Consider the following 21,993-nt stretch of genomic DNA (forward strand, 5'->3'; position numbering starts at 1 on the left):
ATACTTTGAAATCCAATCTAAAACATGGAAAAACGAAGTATACTTGGGCCTTTAAACCGACTTGTGATCGAATCACCTGAAAAGGATGTTAGAGTAACATCCTTTTCTTTTTTCTTTTCTCCCCAATTTGGAATGCCCAATTATCAATGCGCTCTAAGTCCTTGTGGTAGCGTAGTGACTCGCCTCAATCCGGGTGGCGGAGGACTAATCTCAGTTGCCTCCGCGTCTGAGACCGTCAATCCGGGCATTTTATCATGTGGCTTGTTGAATGCGTTACCGCGGAGACCTAGCACGTGTGGAGGCTTCACGCTATTCTACATGGCATCCACGCACAACTCACCACGTGCCCCACCGAGAGCGAGAACCACATTATGGCGACCAAGAGGAGGTTAACCCAACTTGACTCTACCCACCCTAGCAACCGGGCCAATTGGTTGCTTAGGAAGCCTGACTGGAGTCACACAGCATGCAGTTTATAAAGTGTATATGCAGTGCAGTGTATAAAATCATGCAGATACGGGTCAGGAGCTTCAGTTAATGTTCACATCAACCATCAGAAAGGGGAAAAAATTTGATCTCAGTGATTTCGACCGTGGATGATTGTTGGTGCCAGATGGGCTGGTTTGAGTATTTCTGTAACTGCTGATCTACTGGGATTTTCACAAACAACAGTCTCTAGAATTCACTCTGAATGGTGCCAAAAACAAAAAAACATCCAATCAGCAACAGTTCTGTGGACGAAAACGGCTTGTTAATGACAGAGGTCAGATGAGAATTGCCAGACTGGTCCAAGCTGACAGAAAGGCTACGGTAACTCACATAACCACTCTGTACAACTGTAGTGAGCAGAATAGCATCTCAGAATGCACATGTCAAACCTTGAGGAGGATGGGCAACATCAGCAGAAGAACATGCCGGGTTCCAAGAACAGAAAACAGAGGCTGCAGTGGGCCTACCATTTGTGTACTTCAGCCAGACCAGGCTATTTTATTTTTTTTTAATCATCTACTGCCCAGTTTTGGTGGGCCTGTGCCCACTGCAGCCTCAGTTTCCTGTTCTTAGCTGACAGTAGTGGTACCCGGAGGGGTCTTCTGTTGCTGTAGCCCATTCGTCTTAATGTTCGATGTGTTGTATGTTCAGAAATGCTTTTCTGCATAGCACTGTTGCTATTTGGGTTACTGTCACTTTCCTGTCAGCTTGGACCAGTCGGACAAGTCGTTTTCGCCCACAGAACTGCCGTTCACTGGATGTTTTTTGTTTTTCGCACCATTTTCTAGACACTCTAGAGACTGTTGTGTGTGAAAATCCCAGGAGATCAGCAGTTACAGAAATACTCAAACCAGCCCATCTGGCACTGAGATCACATTTTCCTCATTCTGATGGTTGATGTGAACATTAACTGAAGCTCCTGATCCCTATCTGCATGATTTTATGCATTGCACTGCTGCCACACGATTGGCTGATTAGATAAACGCATGAATAAGTAGGTGTACAGGTGTACCTAATAAAGTGGTCGGTGAGTGTATATATACAGTATATGGTATGTCTCGCCTGACCCTCTGGGATCGGATCACCCGAGATGGATCTTTATTCCAGGTGTAAACAGGGCCAGTCTCACCTTAGGAAACAGCGGACAGGGCACATGATCTTTACCCAACCCAGGCACATACATATTGAATTGCCCTTCCCTATGATTCATTACCACTGATACCAAAGACCACTCTCGATAAATACAGCCACAACTGGCAAGCATTAAGGTTCAAGAAGAGGGGAAAGAGGACAAAATGACAGAAATTGGCAAATTTGGCAGAACAGATGCTCTGGATGTTAGGGACACACTTGTTGTCCAATGGTGGCAGTTAGGGGGCCTGAAATTTGATGAAATTTCTGATTCTACTCTTGGCCGGGTCTAGGGGGGCATTGCTTCCCTACATTTCCCTTGTGCTATGTACTACATAGATTTCTGGAAACAGTCAGAAGTGATTCTTCATTGGCTTTCATTCAACTGGATATAATGCAATTACCAGCTGCCGCATAGACTAGATTCACCAGAGTGCATAAGATAACCTTTGTTTAATTGTTTTGGTGGTGAACTTTGGGCCAATTGTAGCTCATGTTGACTGTCACCAAGTGTTTTTCTGGAATCCTCATACACTTACATGACTACTAAAATCAGAAAGTGAAGGCAGAAGTGTAAATCTTTTTTATAACTGAAGCTGTGTATGTACATAAATAGTCGGTTAGTGTAACATCCTCGAGCAAAATCAAGTTGTTTCGAGTCGGGTAGTTCCAATGCCGGCTTTATAGTTCAGGCAACTGTGATTCCATGCTATTATTGTCGAAACAAATGGAGGGTGTTAACCTGACTTTGGCCATTCACCTGAATCAGTGACAGCACTTTGTCCTGTATTATGGCAGGGGGGTTGTTCTTAGGAGTGATGATCTTCACCATGACCCCTTCGATGAAGTCTCTGTTAGCCACAAGGACGTGAAAACGGTGGCCGCAGTTTTTCACACAAGTTTCCAACACCTAGAGGATACAGAGGATGGAAATAAGTTGAGATTTTTCATCAAGACAAGTTTAAAGGCTCCCAGATGACAGTGCAGAGTCACAAAACACCTTATTTAAAAGTCAAAATAGCTTCCGGCTTTCCTGAAGGATAAGTTTACAAAGCACTTAGTCGCTTTTATGGTGCAGAGCATCACAGACTCCAAAATAGATTTTGTTCCTAGACATTGTACACAACACTATGACCTAAAAGATGTATTCCAACATAAATCAACTCCTGCTCCATATGGACATCCAGTGGCCCCAAAACATCTATGGACACTTAAGCCACACTTAACAACAAAATATCAAAGCAAGTGGCATCTGCAAACAAATGATACAGGTGTAGTTAATCACATTAACTATGGACATGGTCCACTAACATTTGACAACCACAATGTGTCCAAATATTTTTAGTCTTCATTTTGAACAGTAAATCTATTGTTTTAACATTTAAAACCTAACAAACATCTTCTCAGCAGTTGTATTATTAATTTTCTTTAAAAAAAAAAAAATACAATTTGGTTTGATGTTTTGTGACGAAATGCAATACAATTCAGACATTTTAAGCGCAGCTCAAGTGTCCAAATACTTTTATGTCCAGCGATCAGTCACTCACAGTCAGAGCCAACATCACTTCCCGGAAGTTCCTGTTGCCGTTAAGTCTCTTCTTCACCGCGCGCATGGCATCTTTGGGCCTGCGGGCAAACACAGCATAGATGATTTGAAGAGGGCTAAAAGCTTTGGATACAAATGAAATTCTGATGTTCTGTTCTTCTTAAGCACCAAATTATTTATACATACTTTATACTACATTGCAGTCACATTATTCATTATCAATACTTCACAACTCTGTCACCAAGTTGATGTTTTTAGCCAAGTATGTTACTCTTACACATATCATTTATTTCAGATTCGGTAACCTGAGGTTTTGAAGTGAAGCGTAATGGTGATAGCTCACTATATTGGCCAGGCCAATTAATTGGTTGACATTTGGCCATTTTAAGATTAATTGTGCTAGTTGGGTCTGTTAACAAAAGTGGGCATTTGACCAAGTATCAGTTCTAAAATGACAGCCTTGTCAATGGATGATCAACTATTCCAGTTTACATTTTTTTTAAAATATGTGTTAATTTCATACCAGCAATTTAGTGTAGATCTCGTTTGTTTTCACTCCATTTTGAGCCATAAAATAACAAATTGGACAACCTACAGTATTGTGGACTGCTTGGATGTGTCTAAATGAAGGCCATGACACTGCAAGTCCAAGTCTGCCAAGTAAAGTACACAATTTGGGACAGGGGCCAGGGCCACAAACTATGACTACAGCTCTACATCTTTTTGACTGCTCACGCCATTACAAAAACCACATATACAGTACAGCAGAGCACTTCCCAGAGCTGCAAAGCACAGACATTAAAAGAATAGTTTACCCAAAAATGTAAATTCTCTCATCATTTACTCACCCTCATGCCATCCCAGATGTGTTTGACTTTCTTTCTTTTGCTGAACACTAATGAAGATTTTAAGAAAAATGTAAATGAATGGTGACCAAAACTTTGAAGCTCCAAAAAGCGCATAAAGGCTGCATTAGAGTAATCCATTTATGACTCTAGTGGTATAATCCATGTCTTCAGAAGTGATATGATAGGTGTGGATGAGAAACAGATCAATAATGAAGTCCTTTTTTTCTATAAATCTCCACCTTTGACCAGCCCCAACCAGTAGGTGGCAATATGCACGAAGAATGCAAATTACCATAAACAAAGGAAGAATGTGAAAGTGAAAGTGGAGATTTATAGTAAAATAGGACTTAAAGAATGATGTGTTTCTCAACCACACCTATCATATCACTTCTGAAGACATGGAATTCACCACTGGAGTCGTATGGATTACTTTTATGCTGCCATTATGTGCTTTTGGAGCTTCAAAGTTTTGGTCACCATTCACTTGCATTATATGGACCTGCAGAGCTGAAATATTTTTCTAAAAATCTTCATTTGTGTTCTGCACAAGAAAGAATGTCATACACATTTGGGATGGCATGAGGGTGAGTAAATGATGAGAGAATTTTCATTTTTGGGTGAACTATCCCTTCAAGCATCAGATCTAAGAGGCTTTTATAAGCAAGAAGAAAACAACATCGACTACTGAAAGTTGAATACAGACTCAAAGTTCAGTCCAGCTAGCTATAGACCTCAATCACAGGTATAAGGCATTTTTAATTTTAAGTAAATGAAAGTGTGTGAGGGACAGAAGTGTAACAAGGTGAGAAAAAAAAACGAAACGGTTTTTTAACCCTCTGTGATGAGGAGGAGGGCGTGGCCGGTCTGTAACGATGGACGCCCAGCGCTGAATCAGCCCAATCAGCGGAAGAGGGATAAAGAGGAAACAGGGACACCAGTTCGAGAGAGACACACGCGGCTTCAGTTCAGTTATGTAATTAAAGTTATGTTGACTGTTCTGCCAGTTCCCGCCTCCTCCTTGCCCATCTTTTACCCATTACACCCTCATGGACCGTTAATATTAATAAAAGAACAGCAACAAGAAAACAAGAAAGCAGTGAGCTCTTGGCTTCAGCAACTATAAATGTATTACATTTGTGCAGTGAAGACCAGTTATTTAAAAAAATGTTGCAGCTGCTCTTTTTCTGCTTCTTCCATATAAGAAAGTGAATGGTGACTGAGGCTAACATAATCTTCATTTGTATTCCATGCAAAAAAGAAAGTCATATGGGCTTAGAACAACATGAGGATGAGTAAATAATGAGATAATTTTCCTTTTTGAGTGACCTATACCTTTAAGACAGTACAATGACAGAACATATTGTTTGTCGATCACTCACACTCATTTTCATTTGTGTTTTATTGCGTACTTGAAGGTCTAAGTGAGAAGAGGAACTATACAGTAGTAATAGCCTCTTGCATTATAGGAAGTTAGGACGATATGACAGAAGTGAAATAAAGAAACTGCAGGGACAAAAAGCAACTGGCCATTTCTACATTAAATAGCAAACTTAAATGTCACATTACATCAATATTTCAGTGTAATCAGGATAGGCCTGGATGTGGTTACAAAACCCCAATAAAAGTCCAAATGTACACTTGGACATAATCTGCTTAGTGGGGTGTTTATGCAAATGACTGAATACGTCATTAAAAACAAGAAACAAGGTTCAAATTCTTGTAAACTCCCACAACTTTGAATACAGCAGGGAAATACCAGCCCAAACAAAGCAGAGCACAACAGGGTCCAGTGTTCTCACAAGCAGAACAGAGACAAGCCTGTAGTGCCAATTTGGTGAGTGTGTGTGAAAAAGAAAGGAAAAAATAATAATAAAAAAAGGGGTAATGTGAAAGGGTATTTCCAAATGTATTGATAGGATGGTTGTTTCCTCTAAGAGTCGTACCTCACTAGCAACGTTTAAAACCTTCTCTTGGTCGCGCTAATTGAGTGCACTACAAATGTGATGTGGTTACATGTTTCCCGGACCTCCTATGAAAGTGTTGATCTGGTGTCGCGTTGGACCTCGTTTAATTCTGTTATTAGTGTCATTTGCTTGTGTTCGAATCACCCAAAGTGGATGTTAAAGGAATAGTTCACCCAAAAATAAAACAATTCTGTCATCATTTACTCACCTTCATGTTGTTCCAAACCCAGAAAATCGGAATCCGCCCCCAAACTCCGCCCACACATAACCACCCTAAAAATGATGTGGAAGCCATGCTAATCCACCACCGCATCCGCTCATCCATCCACCATACGCCCCCAAGTCAGACAATTGCAATCTCGCCTAGGGTGCCAAAATGGTCAGAAATGGCCCTGCATGACATATTGATAGGATATGGTTCTGGCGGACTACATCTGCTACGCTGCTACTGCAGAGCAAGTATGGAAACTTGCTACTGCTAGAACATACACAAAAACATACTGAGTAAAGCATATGGACATGCTGCAATTAATTGCACAATTATTGTTAGACATAAATACAATCCCCCAATAAAGAAGATCTATTGACAAGACTTGTGTATTGCTGCTGCTCCGAAGAGCCATGTGCATCGAGTGTTTGCTATAAGTATGCCTTGGCCTGTTTGGCCAGATGGCATAATGCTAATGAATTTAAGCCTCTATGTGTTTCTGGACCTGCTTGGCCAAAATGCTTAAACGGCTACTGACCTGACTCATAATGTGTATCTAGACTAGAAAAGCCCAGGGCTTATTAAACTAGTGACTTAGCCTAGCTATGTGTGGAATTATTTAAACTAATGACCTAAGATAGCGATGTGTGATTTGGCTAAGGCCTTACCTTGATAAAGACATGTTTCTATGTGTCATGGCCAAAGGCAGACCTTACTGTGCAAGCTGTCCTTACTTAGCACCACCTGAGCAAATAGCATTTTCAAAGAAAAAAAAAAAACTTTCATAGCATGCTGCAGAGAACCAGCTTACTTGCAAACTGATCAAATTTAAATGTTAGGTAAAGAGAGAGTATGCAAGTTGATTGGCTACCCGATTACGTCAAAGGACCTATCATGAGAGCCAACTCGCTAGACATATCGCATGCAAGCGAGCTGATTGGCTGACAGATAACAAGCTCAAAGAACCTATAAGAACACAAATAAGATTTAATAACTATGGCAAAGGGGAAGGTTATTTATTAACACTAGTAAAATTTCAGTCCTTTCTAGAGGTCGAACCGATATACTGGTTTCACCGATATATTGGCACAGATAGTTGCTATTTCGAACTATTGGTTATATCTGCAAAACTCTATGCCGATAGTTGCTGATAATTTTTTTCTTTTCCACCTGCTTAGTTATTAACGATATTGGCAAAATCCACTATCAGTCACCCTCTAGTCCTTTCCTCACACAGAGCTATCATATGTCTTCAGAAGACTTGGAATATAGCACAAAAGTCAGCTTTTATGGTGTTTTTTCATAATTTTTGGAGCTGAACAGCCCTAGTCCCCATTCACTTCCATTGTATGGAAAAAAAAACTGCATGAACATTCTAAAAAAATTCTCCTTTTGTGTTGCACAGAAGGAAGAAAGTCATACAGGGTTGGAACCACATGAGGGCGAGTAAGCAATGAGAGAATTTTCATTTTTGGGTGAACTATGCCTTTAATACTAGGTGTAAACAGCGCCAATAGGAAACCTCTTATTGATAGAGCACAATGCTATGACAGCACATTCCCAGTCAACCTACTGTTCATGCAGCTCTGTTTCTTACTGAATGAGCCCATGAGGGTTGTTGTGAGTCATCAGCAGACGACGTGTGTGAGTGAGTGTGTGTGTGTGTGTATGTGTGTGTGTTTATGCTGGTCTCTCACCCTTCCTCGGTCTCATTAATGATATCACAGATCTCCATGTTGAGCATCCAGTCCTCATTCTGCAGTGAGCCGTCTGTGGCCTTTTCTGTGAGAAACAAATCACACCCAAATCAGCAGGCCGTCTCATTTACTGACACCCAAACAAACTCGCTCAAGACTAAACAAAGGAATTAGGAAAAAGCATTTAATCCTGTTGTATCAAACTCAATAATGAATTCCAGTCACATGACCAGTGTCTCGAACCCAGTGATGGAGATGAGATTTCAAAACTGCAGCTTGCCAAGCATAACTTAAAGTAACATTACTTAAAGCAGCTTGAATAACTTAAAGAGTTACTTTACATTCAAGCTACTCTTTTATAGTGAGCTAGTTACAGTTGTGCTCAAAAGTTTGCATACCCTTGCAGAATTGGTAATATGTTTTCTTTAAAAATGGTACATATGAGTAAGCAGGCAAAACACATTTCTTTTATTTCTTATGGGATTCATATTCAACTGTAGGTTATAACAGAATGGCACAATCATAAAACAAAACATGGCAACAATGAAAAAAATGAAATTACCCCTGTTCAAAAGTTTGCATACCCTTAGTTCTTAATACTGTGTATTGCCCCCTTTAGCATCAATGACAGCATGCAGTCTTTTGTAATAGTTGTCTATGAGGCCCCAAATTCTTGCAGGTGGTATAGCTGCCCATTCATCTTGGCAAAATGCTTCCAGGTCATGCAAAGTCTTTGGTCGTCTTGCATGAACCACACGTTTGAGATTTCCCCAGAGTGGCTCGATGATATTAAGGTCAGGAGACTGTGATGGCCACTCCAGAACCTTCACCTTTTTCTGCTGTAACCACTGGAGGGTCAACTTGGCCTTGTGCTTACGGTCATTGTCGTGCTGGAAAGTCCAAGAGCTTCCCATGCGCAGCTTTCATGCAGAAGAATGCAAATTATCTGCCAGTATTTTCTGATAACATGCTGCATTCATCTTGCCATCAATTTTCACCTTTAGAGCTCACACACCTCCAAAACATCAGTGAGCCACCACCATGCTTCAAAGTGGGGATGGTATTCATTTCACTATAGGCCTTGTTGACCCCTCTCCAAACATAGCGCTTATGGTTGTGACCATAAAGCTCTATTTTGGTCTCGTCACTCCAAATTACAGTGTGCCAGAAGCTGTGAGGCGTGTCAAGGTGTTGTCAGGCATATTGTGACCGGGCTTTTTTGTGGCATTGGAGCAGTAAAGGCTTCTTTCTGGCAACTCGACCATGCAGCTAATTTTTGTTCAAGTATCGTCGTATTGTGCTCCTTGAAACAACCACACCGTCTTTTTCCAGAGCAGCCTGTATTTCTCCTGAGGTTACCTGTGGGTTATTCTTTGTATCCCGAACAATTCTTCTGGCAGTTGTGGCTGAAATCTTTCTTGGTCTACCTGACCTTGGCTTGGTATCAAGAGATCGCCGAATTTTCCACTTCTTAATAAGTGACTGAACAGTACTGACTGGCATTTTCAAGGCTTTGGATATCTTTTTATATCCTTTTCCATCTTTATAAAGTTCCATTACCTTGTTACGCAGGTCTTTTGACAGTTCTTTTCAGCTCCCCATGGCTCAGTATCTAGCCTGCTCAGTGCATCCACGTGAAAGCTAACAAACTCATTGACTATTTATACACAGACACTAATTGCAATTTAAAAAGCCACAGGTGTGGGAAATTAAACTTTAATTGCCATTTAAACCTGTGTGTGTCACCTTGTGTGTCTGTAACAAGGCCAAACATTCAAGGGTATGTAAACATTTGATCAGGGCCATTTGGGTGATTTCTGTTATCATTATGATTTAAAAAGGAGCCAAACTACTATGTGATGATAAATGGCTTCATATGATCACTATCCTTAAATAAAAGACTGTTTTTTACATGATTAGTCATATTTTCAAAATGAATGCCAAAATGTCACAATTTCTGCCAGGGTATGCAAACTTTTGAGCACAACTGTAGCTACACGGCAAGTTACTAACAAAAATTATTATTATTAAGTTTCTCTGTAGACTAATACTTGAGAATACATTCTGTGGTCAAATATATTTGAATAATGACCACTAAACTGTCCATTTGACTGCTGTCCCAAGCAACCAACATAGCTGTGCTAGTATGTCTCTTGTATCACTCCACTCTCTCTTTCTTCTCACATAATAAACACTGTGTCCAAACCAGAAGCAACAAGATAAGATTCCAGAAACAAGCAATCTTTCTTTCCACATTGGACGCAACACCACAGAAATAGAAACTAAGCAATCAAAAGAGTGTCCTCGGTTGTAAATATTACCAATAAAAACCTTCTAATTTACATAACTGAATTTAAAACGTACTAGGGCTGAGAAACTAAATTAAAACTTTTCACCCAAATTTTACCAAAATTTGAATTCTTAAGACATTATTTCAAGGGAAAATGCTACGCGACATCAGTAATCAGCAGATTTCTAAATCAATGTTGCCTCCCTGGTCCACAAGAGGGCATAACAAATAAATATAAACCAAACAGCACTGTGTTATATTGTTTATTGCAAAGAACAAACCTGCCTGTTAACATTACCACATTAAATTTTTCACTAAAGTGCATACAATTACAAAATCAAACATTTAGCCAGTTCAGATTCTTAAATCTTAATTAAAACAAGAAACGTGAACTTCCATACTAATTGAAAATGCGTTGTTTTTGCCAAGTCTAATCCACACTGGAGCAACGTTTTCCTCCATCAACAATGGAGACTTTTGAAAAAGCTGGTGGAGGAAAACTCGGTTCTAGTGTGGATGAGAGGTGCAAACTAGGGCTGCAACTAACGATTATTTTGATAATCGATTAATTTTCTATTATTTCTCTGATTAATCGGATATTCCTCTATTTTATTCAAATGTATTTCTTGGGGGCCTGAATAGCTCAGTGAGTAAAGACGCTGACTACCACGCCTGGAGTCTCAGAAAAAAAAAGATGTATTCACCTGAGAAGCAGCATAAAAGATATTTAGACTTGCTTTTAGAGAATAGATCTTGAATAAAAGTATATTGTGTCTTTACTGCACTGGCAGAAGTATAACCAAGTGAAAAAATTCACTTATATACAAAATACATTTGTATTTAAGATACATTCTCTTAATGCAAGTCTAAATATCTTATATGTTGCTTCTCAAGTACATGTATCAAAAACACTTGATAACAATGGGATTTTTTGCAGTGAATTTCTTTACTGAATTAAACTTAATAAAACTATAATTTTTTCCCTTTAATTCAATGAAATGTCATTTAGAGGTATTTTTAAAAGATGATTTTGTCTTTATTGTTAGTAAGTATGTTTAATACAACCTTTTAAGTCGGGGCACAAGCAGAATAATCGGTTAAGAGCTAATGATTAATCATTGCAGTAATTGCCAAATAGTCGTTCTAATAATCGTTAGATTAATCGATTATCAAAATAATTGTTAGTTGCAGCCCTAATCTCAAATTTGACGAATATTCAAAAATAAAATAAAAACAGCCAAAGTAAAAATGTCCCAAAACTGCTAGTGATGTATCTTGAAAATAAATCAGTGATTAGAACAGGTTCTCTGAAATACGAACAAACCAAATGGCTAAAATGACCACTACTTCTTTTACTGTTACTGGAAAAGCTACAATTTTGAAATTTTGAAAACAGGTGAGCTATTAACACACTACTGAAAAATGCGAAGTTAGCAGTTTTTAGAAGTTAGTTACTCTCCAACACTCCTCAATGCAAACCTGAATTATTGTTAGAGAAGATCAGTGTCTAGCAGAAGAGATTTCAGCTTTACTGCCGCCCATTTGTAAGGGAGGTTTAACCTGAACTCACCAGGCCAAGATAATTACTCAATTGTCAGATGTCTCTTTCCTCATGGCTTGCACAACAGTGCAGCACAGATAAGGTTACATGTCCGACTACAAGTGTTGTTCTCATTGAAAGTATTGCAAATGTCGGTAACTAGTTTTCACACAGTAAAGGAACAGTGAGATATAAAAGTAATATTTTTAGCACAATTCACAAGTATGAGCTTGATTGTTTTTTTACAATGTGACTGTTTTTTTAAGAGTGTGATGAAATGGACTGATAAATATTGTTATGCGTCACAGTCTTTTCAAAATTAGGGTGATGTAACTTGGGTGTGATTCTCATAAACAAGAGCTTGCAGCTATTATGTGCTTTTACGTGAGGGACCAACTTTTGAGGCCATTTTTTTGGGCCATCAATCCGCAGTGCTGGACATCAGCTTGGCAGTGCCAGTGAACTTGCACTCAACAAACTGGCCAGTGTCTGGAACATAACAACACTTTCACAGCTGGGTGTGGCCTCTTCCTGTAGTCTGCTGAGCCACAGCAAATGCTCCATGCCTTATTCATACTCTTCCATCAAATTCACACATCTGACGGGGCAGAGCGAAGACCGCTGCTACTATCTGCTCGCTCACCAAGCAGTGGAGAAGAAACAGTGCCCATATCATCTCGGTTCTTCCTCTCCTGTCCTGCGACATGCTTGTTTCAACTGTGGTGTGTGGCTGCGAGAGGTCTAGGCTAGTTAATGAAACATGGGGTGAAAAATTTGTGGTCCCACTGTGAGAATGTTTACAGGAAAGATGCAGAGTGCCTGACCACAACAAACAAAACTTTAATCCTTCTGCTGTGTTCAAAAATGACCGGCCCACTAAGATTGTTTATAAATCTCTCATATTGCATATATTATCACAAGATATTGCATTAGATATTTGAATCAACTTTTTTAAATAATTATGACAGGTTTTGTACTCCTTTTTTGAACATATTTAAAAATATATGTTTTTATTAGTGCTGGGAAATTTAACGGCATTAATAGTTTTTAACGCGTTTAAAAAATGAACGCAATTAATGGAGTATCCGTTTCTGAGCCTTAGCGAGATGGGAGAATGGTGCCCCAGGTTGTTCCTGGCAGGCTACTCAGCCTTACTGGCTCCATATGGTTAGGAATACGGTGGGGGTGGGTTCAGGGCATCTGCTGCCTGTCTGGAACCAACACCTTTGTACTATTGTAAAGCTTACAATCTGGACTTTACAATGCATATAGCTGATCCTACCAATTCATAAATAATTATTTTAAATTTACTGACAAATAAAAATTGTTTTGTTCTCATTATTTGCAAATTTGTTATCACAAGGATTCAAATGAGCCCAAACACAACATAATATGATAAGTAGATCTTGAAATATTCCTCAAAGAGTGTACATAGAAAGACGATGCACAAAAGGGCACTCAACACCAGGGTTGGGAACCAAGAACCGGTTCTTGTTCAGAACTGGTTCCATTCTTTAAAAAAATACCGGAATCGTATGATCTTCGTGACTTTTGGTTCCATTAATGGTTCTCCAGCGTGCAATTTTCCACTGATGCGGCTGGAACACCGTCCTGAAATACTCTGACAGTGTTTCCATCAGCGCATCTCTGCAGCAGCGCTGCCCTCCACTGACTCTACAGTGTAAAACACACAGTGTAAAACACCAGTGTATTTAATTCCCAATCAAACAAGTCTCAAGCCAGCTCTTTTCCGGTATAGTTTGATTCCCCAAACAATTATTCAACGGAGCAGGTTCTTTTGAATCTACAGCGCAAAACATACCGTGCTTCCGGTACTGTCCAATCCCGAAAGAATCATTCTAATGAGCCGGTTCTTTTGAATCTACAGTGTGAAACATACAGCACTTCCAGTATAAGTAATCTTATACTGATGTGCAAGTTATGAATGTCCAAATCAAAATTAAATAAGAACTGTTGAAGTCTCACAAGCCTGAAGTACAACATTAGGCTACAAAACACAGTCTAAACTGTCCCTGGAACTGCTGTGTCTATTTTAAATCAAGCAGTGCAGTTACTGACTGGCTGTTCATATGACAATGTATAATTAAAGTTACACGAGTTTTGTTGTAATAAGTGGAATTTTATAAAATAATAAATGAATTCATGAAATATGCCATCACATTTCTTGTTGGTTTCGATTTGTTTATTTAAAATATAGTTAGGATCTATTATTGGATTGAATGTATGTCTTTAAAAAGTCTGCAAACACACCTTTTACAAGAATTGTAATAAATGTATTTCTGATTGGTTGTGTCTGCTCTGTAGAAATCTGAAATCTCATTATTTGGTAACAGATTGCAGAGGGTAGTAAACACAATAAGAATTGCATTACTCATTTCCAAATAATTCTTTAAAAAAAAAAAAAAAAAAGGTACTAAAAGAATTACTGGAACCGTTAAGGACCCGGAATCGTTAAGAGGAATCGGAACCGGAATCATAAAATGCTATTTGTAAGTGGGATGCAATCCCAACCCTACTCAAAATACACTGTGTGTGTGCGCATGCGTGCTGTGTGTATGCACATGACCGAGGACTTTGTGTGTGCAAACACACATCCACATATGTGCTCATCTAAAGGACTGGGATGCTCCTGAACACTTAATATTTCTGTATTTTGTAGTCTAATCCATTCATTTCCAATGGCCAGTCATTTTTGACCGGGAACTCAAGAAGTGTAACAAAGTGAAATAAAACAAAAAAAATTGAAAGAAAATGGTAAAAAAAAAAAACAAATTTTTTTTGTCATATGTGAACAAAGTCAAGGCAATTTATTATGTAAAACAAAAAACGTAACAAAAAAGTCGACCAGGTCAAAATGACCGGAACACAACATAAGGGTTATAATATATAGAATAGAATATGATAGACCGATATGTCTGTCAGGCCCATTTATATGTCAGGCCGATTTTGAGATTGTTGGCATCGACCAAAAGCCATGTCAGCTCGGCCAATTAACAGAACCGTGTCAGTTCCAAAATCTACACTGGCAGCATGTCCTATTCTCAAATTCTTAGTGAATTCTGAGTAAATACTGTGTGAAATAATTGTAAAATAATGTAAAAAACTAATTGTAAAAATAGTACTCGTAATGCTTGCCTTTACAAACACCTCTAAAAAGTGTGGACGGCACAGTGTACACATTTGCCCGCTGTCCAATCAAAGTTAGTTAGCCCTGAGTTTGCAGATTAGCATGTCAGCATTAGGTTTGGGGACTTGACTAGCAACTTCCAATGGAAAATCCTCTAGCAATCTCTTGAACAAGATTTGTGAGTGGAAGATAGAAGGCTAGAGAGAAAACAAAAGAGTACTAATGAGTAAGAAGAAAATGAATCAAAAATGAAAAGATTTTAAGTCTAGAAATTGTTATACAGGGAAAGAGAGAAAAAGTGTGAAAAAATGGGCAAGCTTCTCATGCAGGTGGCTTGTTGTAGATGTGGACACGCTTGGCTGAGAACAGCCTGCAACAGAAGACGCTTGAGTGCTCAGGCCAGCTGCCCCAGCACTGTGAGCAAGAGTGCTAGTCTGGATCACGTGAATTCAGGCAATCAGTCGGCCGTACCATCCTCTGCCAAACGCCACATGGCCATTCAGTCACACACATCTGACGAATCAAGAAAACCACAGCCCAAACCTTGGGGTTTTTCCTGCATTCAAAATATGCTTCTGTGGTCACCGAAGCAAATGTAATAATATCTGATGCAATTTATTCCTCCTAAGATAATTGTGACTTCATCTTGTGTTCTGCTTTTATAACAGAACCACAGACCTTCGTCTTTTTTGCATTAGCCTACTTCGCAATACATTTGCTTTCCCTCACAATAGCTTTATCCATCCCATATTTGTAGTAAAACCATCGTAACCATTCAATTTACCATGGTTTTACTACAGTAACTATAGTTATAATTCATTTTTATTACCATAATTTCGGTTTTCCTGTATTATTTCTATGGTTTTACCATGCGTATCATGGTTAAACTATGGTATTTGTAAATGAAACCATGATACATTTTGTGTTTATGGTTTTATTACAAACACCATAGATGAACTATAGCTGCTGTAGTAAAACCATGGTAAATTGTGTGGTTAGTATGGTTTTACTACAAATACAATAGTTTAACAATAGTTACTGAAGTAAAACCATGGTTAATTTTTGTAAGGGATGGATAAAGGTATCGCAAGGGAACCCAAAATAATAGCAAGGAACACAAAACTTATTCTGAGGGAACAGGAACTATTGCAAGGAAATGCACAACTATTTCAGAAAGAAAAAAATCCCTCCCTGTGCTCTTAGGCTTTAACAATATGTGTTTAGGAGTAGGACACGTACTTTTTCATTAGAAGCACAGTCCCAACCTATATAAATAAGTGTTATAGTGATAGTTCACCCAAAAAGTACTATTATCTCATCATTTACTCGCCCTCATGACATCTCAGATGTGTATGACTTTCTTTCTTCTGCAGAACACAAATTAAGATTTTTTTTAACAATATCTCATCTCTTTTGGACCATACAATGCAAGTGAATGGGTGCCAAAATTGTGAAGCTCCAAAAATCACATAAAGGCACCATAAAAGTAATCCATATGACTTCAGTGGTTTAATCCATGTCTTCAGAAGCGATATGATAGGTGTGAGTAAGAAACAGATCAATATTTAAGTCCTTTTTTACTATAAATCTCCACCTTTGACCAGCCCCAAACAGTAGGTAGCTGAAAGAGAAAGTCACTTCCACACCAGAATGTGGAAGTGAAAGTAAAAGTGTAGATTTAATATTAAAAAAATACTTAAATATTGAGCTGTTTTTCACCCACATCTATCATAATCGCATAAAGAAAGTCATACACATCTGAAATGGCATGAGGGTGAGTAAATAATGAGAAAATGTTCATTTTTGGGTGACCTATTCCTTTAAGTTAGTTTGACTTCCCGTAACACTTTGTAGTAGAAAATAGGAATACCAATATATCGGTTTTACCGATTAATCAGTACCAATAGTTGCTTTTTGGAACTTTTGGTTATCGGCAAATGTCTATGCCGATAGTTGAAGATTTATGCTCCGGTGGACCAGTTTCAACCCTGAACAAAGTCCACTTCAGTCTGGGAGGAGGAGACATAACACTTATACCATTAGCCTTTAATCTCCCTCAGGACAAACACTAATCTTGTCGCCACATTACCAAAGCAACCTTATAGAACATAGCCTATTGTGCTGTGACTTACTTTAGCTGGTAGCTACAGATTGACAACCAGATGTTGAAGAAAACTTCCCTTTTTCTAAAGTACCATAAATTTGGTACTAAGTCGATACTAAAATGTAAATAACATTTTTTGTAAAAATGCCAGTTTTCAATCAATAGTTCCGACTCAATTCAGTACCCAGGTGCTGTCACCACGGTCAAGACAGACGTGACGAAAATATACTGCCGTGTGCTCCAATTTCAAAAATTACGGTAATCCCCAGGAAAAGCAAAAAGCTTTCTGACTGTTTCTCAACAAGTTGGCCAGCGAGTCTTGCAAGCTAGTCTATAAGCTGTAAACACAAGTTGTTGGCATTTTCTGCCTTTACCCATGTTGTTTACAAGCAGCATGTAACCAATATTGCTTGAATAACGACATTCATGGACAAATTACATCATTAGCTACACAATGACCATAAATGTAGACAGTTGTCAGTCAGCGGGTGTTTTCATAGTGGAGCTACAGCCTTCATCTGTCTGTCGAAGTAAACATGACACAATGCGTAATTGAATATTTGAAGGAAGGATGTGAAGGAGGAAGTGTTAAATACATTCTGCGTGTCATCTCTGTCTTTCGCAGCATGTGCACAATCTGGTCCTGTAGGTCCCCCAACACTTTACATTTCGTATGTCGCCCTTTTCTGATACACCCAATTTAAGTGTTGGGAGTCTTAACTAGGGATGTGCACGAGTAGTCGAATACTCAAGTATTTGTTTTGAAATAAGTATTCGAAAAGTAAAAATACTATTAGGATTTTGCAAAGTTTTGCTTTGCTGGCCATATATACAGTGAGATGCATGTTAAATCTTGAACACACAAACTAAAACTGGCAGATATAACAATACACTGGGTGGCGCTGTTGAGTGTGGACACGAGTTGATCACATTTGATGAGCAAACCGTTCTGTCAGTACGTTTAGATGGACACCAAAAAAGCGGGTTATTGTCAGAATGTGGCTTACTGTGAGAAAGCTGGGCTCCTGTTTAAATGTACTGTACAAGCGGAGATTTTACAGTATTTTACAAGCGTCTGTATCCAATGTAACGCAGGCATACACATGGAAATCGCTTCAATGCACACAAAGAGATCTATAATGTGATTACTAGCTGAATCTGCGTGAACTTAAAGCGAAACCATGTAAGCAAATGTAATACAGGGAGTGGGAGAGAGAGGCGGCTTTTTAGCCGTGAGGGATCTGATGTCCGTCTGATGCGCGAGATCGAGTGATCTGCTCTGACCGCACGAGAGAAAATTAAAGTTTACAGAGGTTTAATGATAGTGCCATATTAATCTTCTACATCTAATGCTGAATATGTATAATAAAGCTTTGCCAAATGTCAAGTCTGATTTGATTTCATCGGTACATTTCAGTAGGGCTTTAAGTAGGGACATAATTAACTGGATGACCATGCACTTCCATTAAATATGTATTTTTGAAAAGAATATTTAGATGTAATCAGAGACTGTGTTTAGAATGAGAAAATACAGCTTTAATTTAAAATATTTTAAATGTATGTAATCAGTGACAGTGTGTAAGCAGCAATATGTATGTAACACTATTTCATATTTTCAGCAAAGCTAATTATTAGCTATATTTCCATTTGGTGTCACCATTTCTCTGTTGCAGGCTGATTTATAATCCCAGTCCATCTCTGAAGGATCATATAGCACTTTTAACAACAGTGCTAAATTTGAAATGTTTTGCATATGTCTTTAAAGTAATAATAATAATGATAAAACATTCCATCATAACTTTTCTTGATTCAGGCTTAGTTTAAAGAATCGTGAACTGAACCGAACCGTGAGCTGTCTCGTGAACCGAACTGAATCGTGAGATGCGTGAACTATTACACCCCAACTAAAAATGGATGGCCAAACAGATGGCCTTTAGCAGATGAAGATGATGCGAGTTATGTACTGTAATGACAATCAAGTCTGATTTTCACATAGTTTGAACAAACAGTTTCAAAAAAGCCTATTACTGTGCTTTTTAGCCATCGAAGGTTAGTGACAGCATTTCATTCCCTACAATTCATCAGCTCAATCTGAAGTCGTCGTCAAATATCATTGGGTGACGAGCAACTGCATAAATGTAAACATTCGCCTGAAAAATTAAAAAATCAACAACATTACGGACCGTGTACATTTAAATACAAATAAGCAACGTTTTCAACTGGAAGCCCACATTTCTGGCGCAACCGTTCGAAGGCAATACAAAAAAAGCTTAGCAGCATTTTGGTGCTGATATGTAAATGGTAGCAAAACGGATAAAATACAGAAAGCCGCTGCATTTGTGAATAGTAGATGTGGTACATTTACCAGAAAAGTCAATCCGGCAATTTAACAGGTTTTATGTGTGAAAGTGGCTATTGACTACTTTTGCTATTGTGAGAACCCTATCTATCTATTTCTTTTTGATCCTATCAATCTATATATCTATCTATTTATCTACATATTTTGGATATAGTACTTTTTATGGCACAGGAAGTGAAAGAGGAACAGTGAAGCCTGTACTGTTTATATACAGTTGAAGTCAGAAGTTTACATACACCTAGGTTTAAGTCATTAAAGCTCATTTTTTAACCACTCCACAGATTTCATATTAGCAAACTATAGTTTTGGCAAGCTGTTTAGGACATTTACTTTGTGCTTGACATGAGTCATTTTTCCAGCAATTTTTTACAGACCGATTGTTTCACTTTTAATTGACTATATCACAATTCCAGTGGGTCAGAAGTTTACATACACTAAGTTAATTGTGCCTTTAAGCTGCTTGGAAAATTCCAGAAAATGATGTCAAGCCTTTAGGCAATTATCTTCTGATAGGAGGTTTACTGAATTGGAGGAGTAGCTGTGGATTTTAAGGCCTACCTTCAAACTCAGTGCCTCTTTGCTTGACATCATGGGAAATTCAAAATAAATCAGCCAAGACCTCAGAAAAAAATTGTGGACCTCCTCAGGTCTGGTTCATCCTTGGGAGCAATTTCCAAATGCCTGAAGGTACCACGTTCATCTGTACAAACAATAGTACGCAAGTATAAACACCATGGGACCATGCAGCCATCATACCGCTCAGGAAGGAGTCGAATTCTTTCAGTGTGTAAACCTCACTACCCTGGCCTCGAGAGGCGCACTAGCGACAGACGCTAGAGGCAGTAGCCTTTAGCCTCCTCGTTAGCATGCCTGACTCCCATGCCGGAGACCCCGGTTCAAATCTCGCTCGAAGTGGGTCAAGCAGGACCGGTTAAACACAGTTTTCACCACAAATGGCAGGTCTTATTTTCCCTGTATTTTGTCAAATGCTGGGCTTAATTTTTACCAAGACTTTCTTGAAAAAGTTTAAGAAAAACCTAAATATCTTTCCATCCATTATTCATGTCATTTTAACAGTACATTCATAAACTGGGGATTATATTTTGTGCATACCTATAAACGTGTCTTAGTGCATTTCACCCGTTTCTCTCCTTGTTGAACGTGACTGACTCACATGCCCAACTGAACGAACTACATGCCTGCTCACGTTCAACTGTTCAGCAGATCCTCATTCACGAACGAGATGACCGAGTGAGTCAACTCATTTGTTTGAGTTGTTTTCTCTTGTTTCTTTAATGGTCAATACACGGTATGCCACAAAAACCGCTTTCAAATACCAATAAGCTGCCATTTCCGCCAATAACTGCTCGCAACACTGCTCAAGTAAAACAAGGGAAACCCCAGACCAGGTGGGGTTAAAGATGCCACTTGTGCACCAGATTGCACACCCCGCAACGTCAACAAAGAACTATTGAATGTCAGATGACTGGATCCCTATACCTGCAGCTTTATATGTGATGACTGCAACTGAATTCAGGACCAGACATGCCAACACAAACTGGTTTTAACATATGCTCTTCATCTATCAGTGAATGTAATTGTAACTATTGCAGTTACACAAATAACAGACATTATCTTTTTAGCTTGTTTGTGTGTTAACATAATTTTAAGTTAAATTTGTTATGTAGGCCTATGTATGTTTATAGTGAGGATGTACAAGAATACGAAAAATGCTTGTTTTGAATGTAGGGCATGTCAAACCACACAAATCTGCTGTCATTGCTTGACATGTCAAATCAACTACCCACCTACTGATCAGTTATATTTATCCCACAATTAAAAACTGCAAAACAGACCAAACATATTGAAACTGATCACTTGTAACATCTATAAGCACCTAAAAACAGGAAATATGTGAATTACACTGATCTAATCACAGCACAGCCACAAGCATTATGATTCAGAGTAATCAAAATGAGATATATACAGTGAGAGGCCATATCTCCAGGCAAACTTAGTCAACATTTAACTAGTTCAATTTTATGATGATGAAACTTCATCTTAGAGATGATCATCTCCTTCTATTTAGTCATATTCAAACTGTTTCAGAATAAAGATTTTGCTCTCTGAAGATTACTGGTGGGTCACGCAATCATAAAAACACATGATTTGAGTTTCCTAGCAATCTCTAAAGCAATACTAGAAGACGCTGGCTAGCACATCATTTCATTTAGCTAACATTGTTGACCGTTCACGCGCCTCCAGGATGCTGCCGGTTATTAGACACATTTAGAGCACGAAACGGGAATGACGATCGATTTTTATCTGTACTATTCTTTAAAGTTATATTATAAGGCATCGTATTGAAGAGGAGGCAGTCATTCGCCGTTAACTTACCAATGCACTGGCCAACGGGAGTGCTGTACGGGTTCCCCAACAAGAACTCCATCTTGATGACAACAACAATCCGTCGAGAGAGAGAGAGAGAGAGAGAGAGAGAGAGAGAGAGAGAGAGAGACTGACAGACAGCGCAATCAAGCCCCGCCCATAGCACTGTGTGATTGGTTTAAACACGACAAAACCTTTCGTTGATTGATTAATACCACTGTCAATCACGGGCAAAGTCTAAAAGACGGAATTCTTCATTAATACTTTTTTTTACTCAAATT

At 38.7% G+C, this 21,993-nt stretch overlaps 1 protein-coding gene across 3 annotated transcripts in view; it reads right to left on the minus strand.

Moving 5' to 3' along the window:
* Positions 1-21,793, minus strand: part of LOC127450789 (TOM1-like protein 2) — a 44,441-nt gene extending 22,648 nt beyond the window's left edge. For all 3 annotated transcript variants that reach the window (XM_051715147.1, XM_051715146.1, XM_051715145.1), the window contains exons 1-4: positions 21,722-21,793; positions 7,884-7,968; positions 3,168-3,246; positions 2,381-2,530 (exon numbers count right to left, since the gene is read on the minus strand). In XM_051715147.1, coding sequence (XP_051571107.1) covers positions 2,381-2,530; positions 3,168-3,246; positions 7,884-7,968; positions 21,722-21,773 — 366 coding nt within the window. In that variant the 5' untranslated portion in view covers positions 21,774-21,793. The remainder of the gene's footprint in view (positions 1-2,380; positions 2,531-3,167; positions 3,247-7,883; positions 7,969-21,721) is intronic.
* Positions 21,794-21,993: the final 200 nt, after the last annotated feature.

The sequence above is a fragment of the Myxocyprinus asiaticus genome, chromosome 13, assembly GCF_019703515.2.
Source record: "Myxocyprinus asiaticus isolate MX2 ecotype Aquarium Trade chromosome 13, UBuf_Myxa_2, whole genome shotgun sequence".
In the NCBI taxonomy this organism is placed as follows: domain Eukaryota; kingdom Metazoa; phylum Chordata; class Actinopteri; order Cypriniformes; family Catostomidae; genus Myxocyprinus; species Myxocyprinus asiaticus.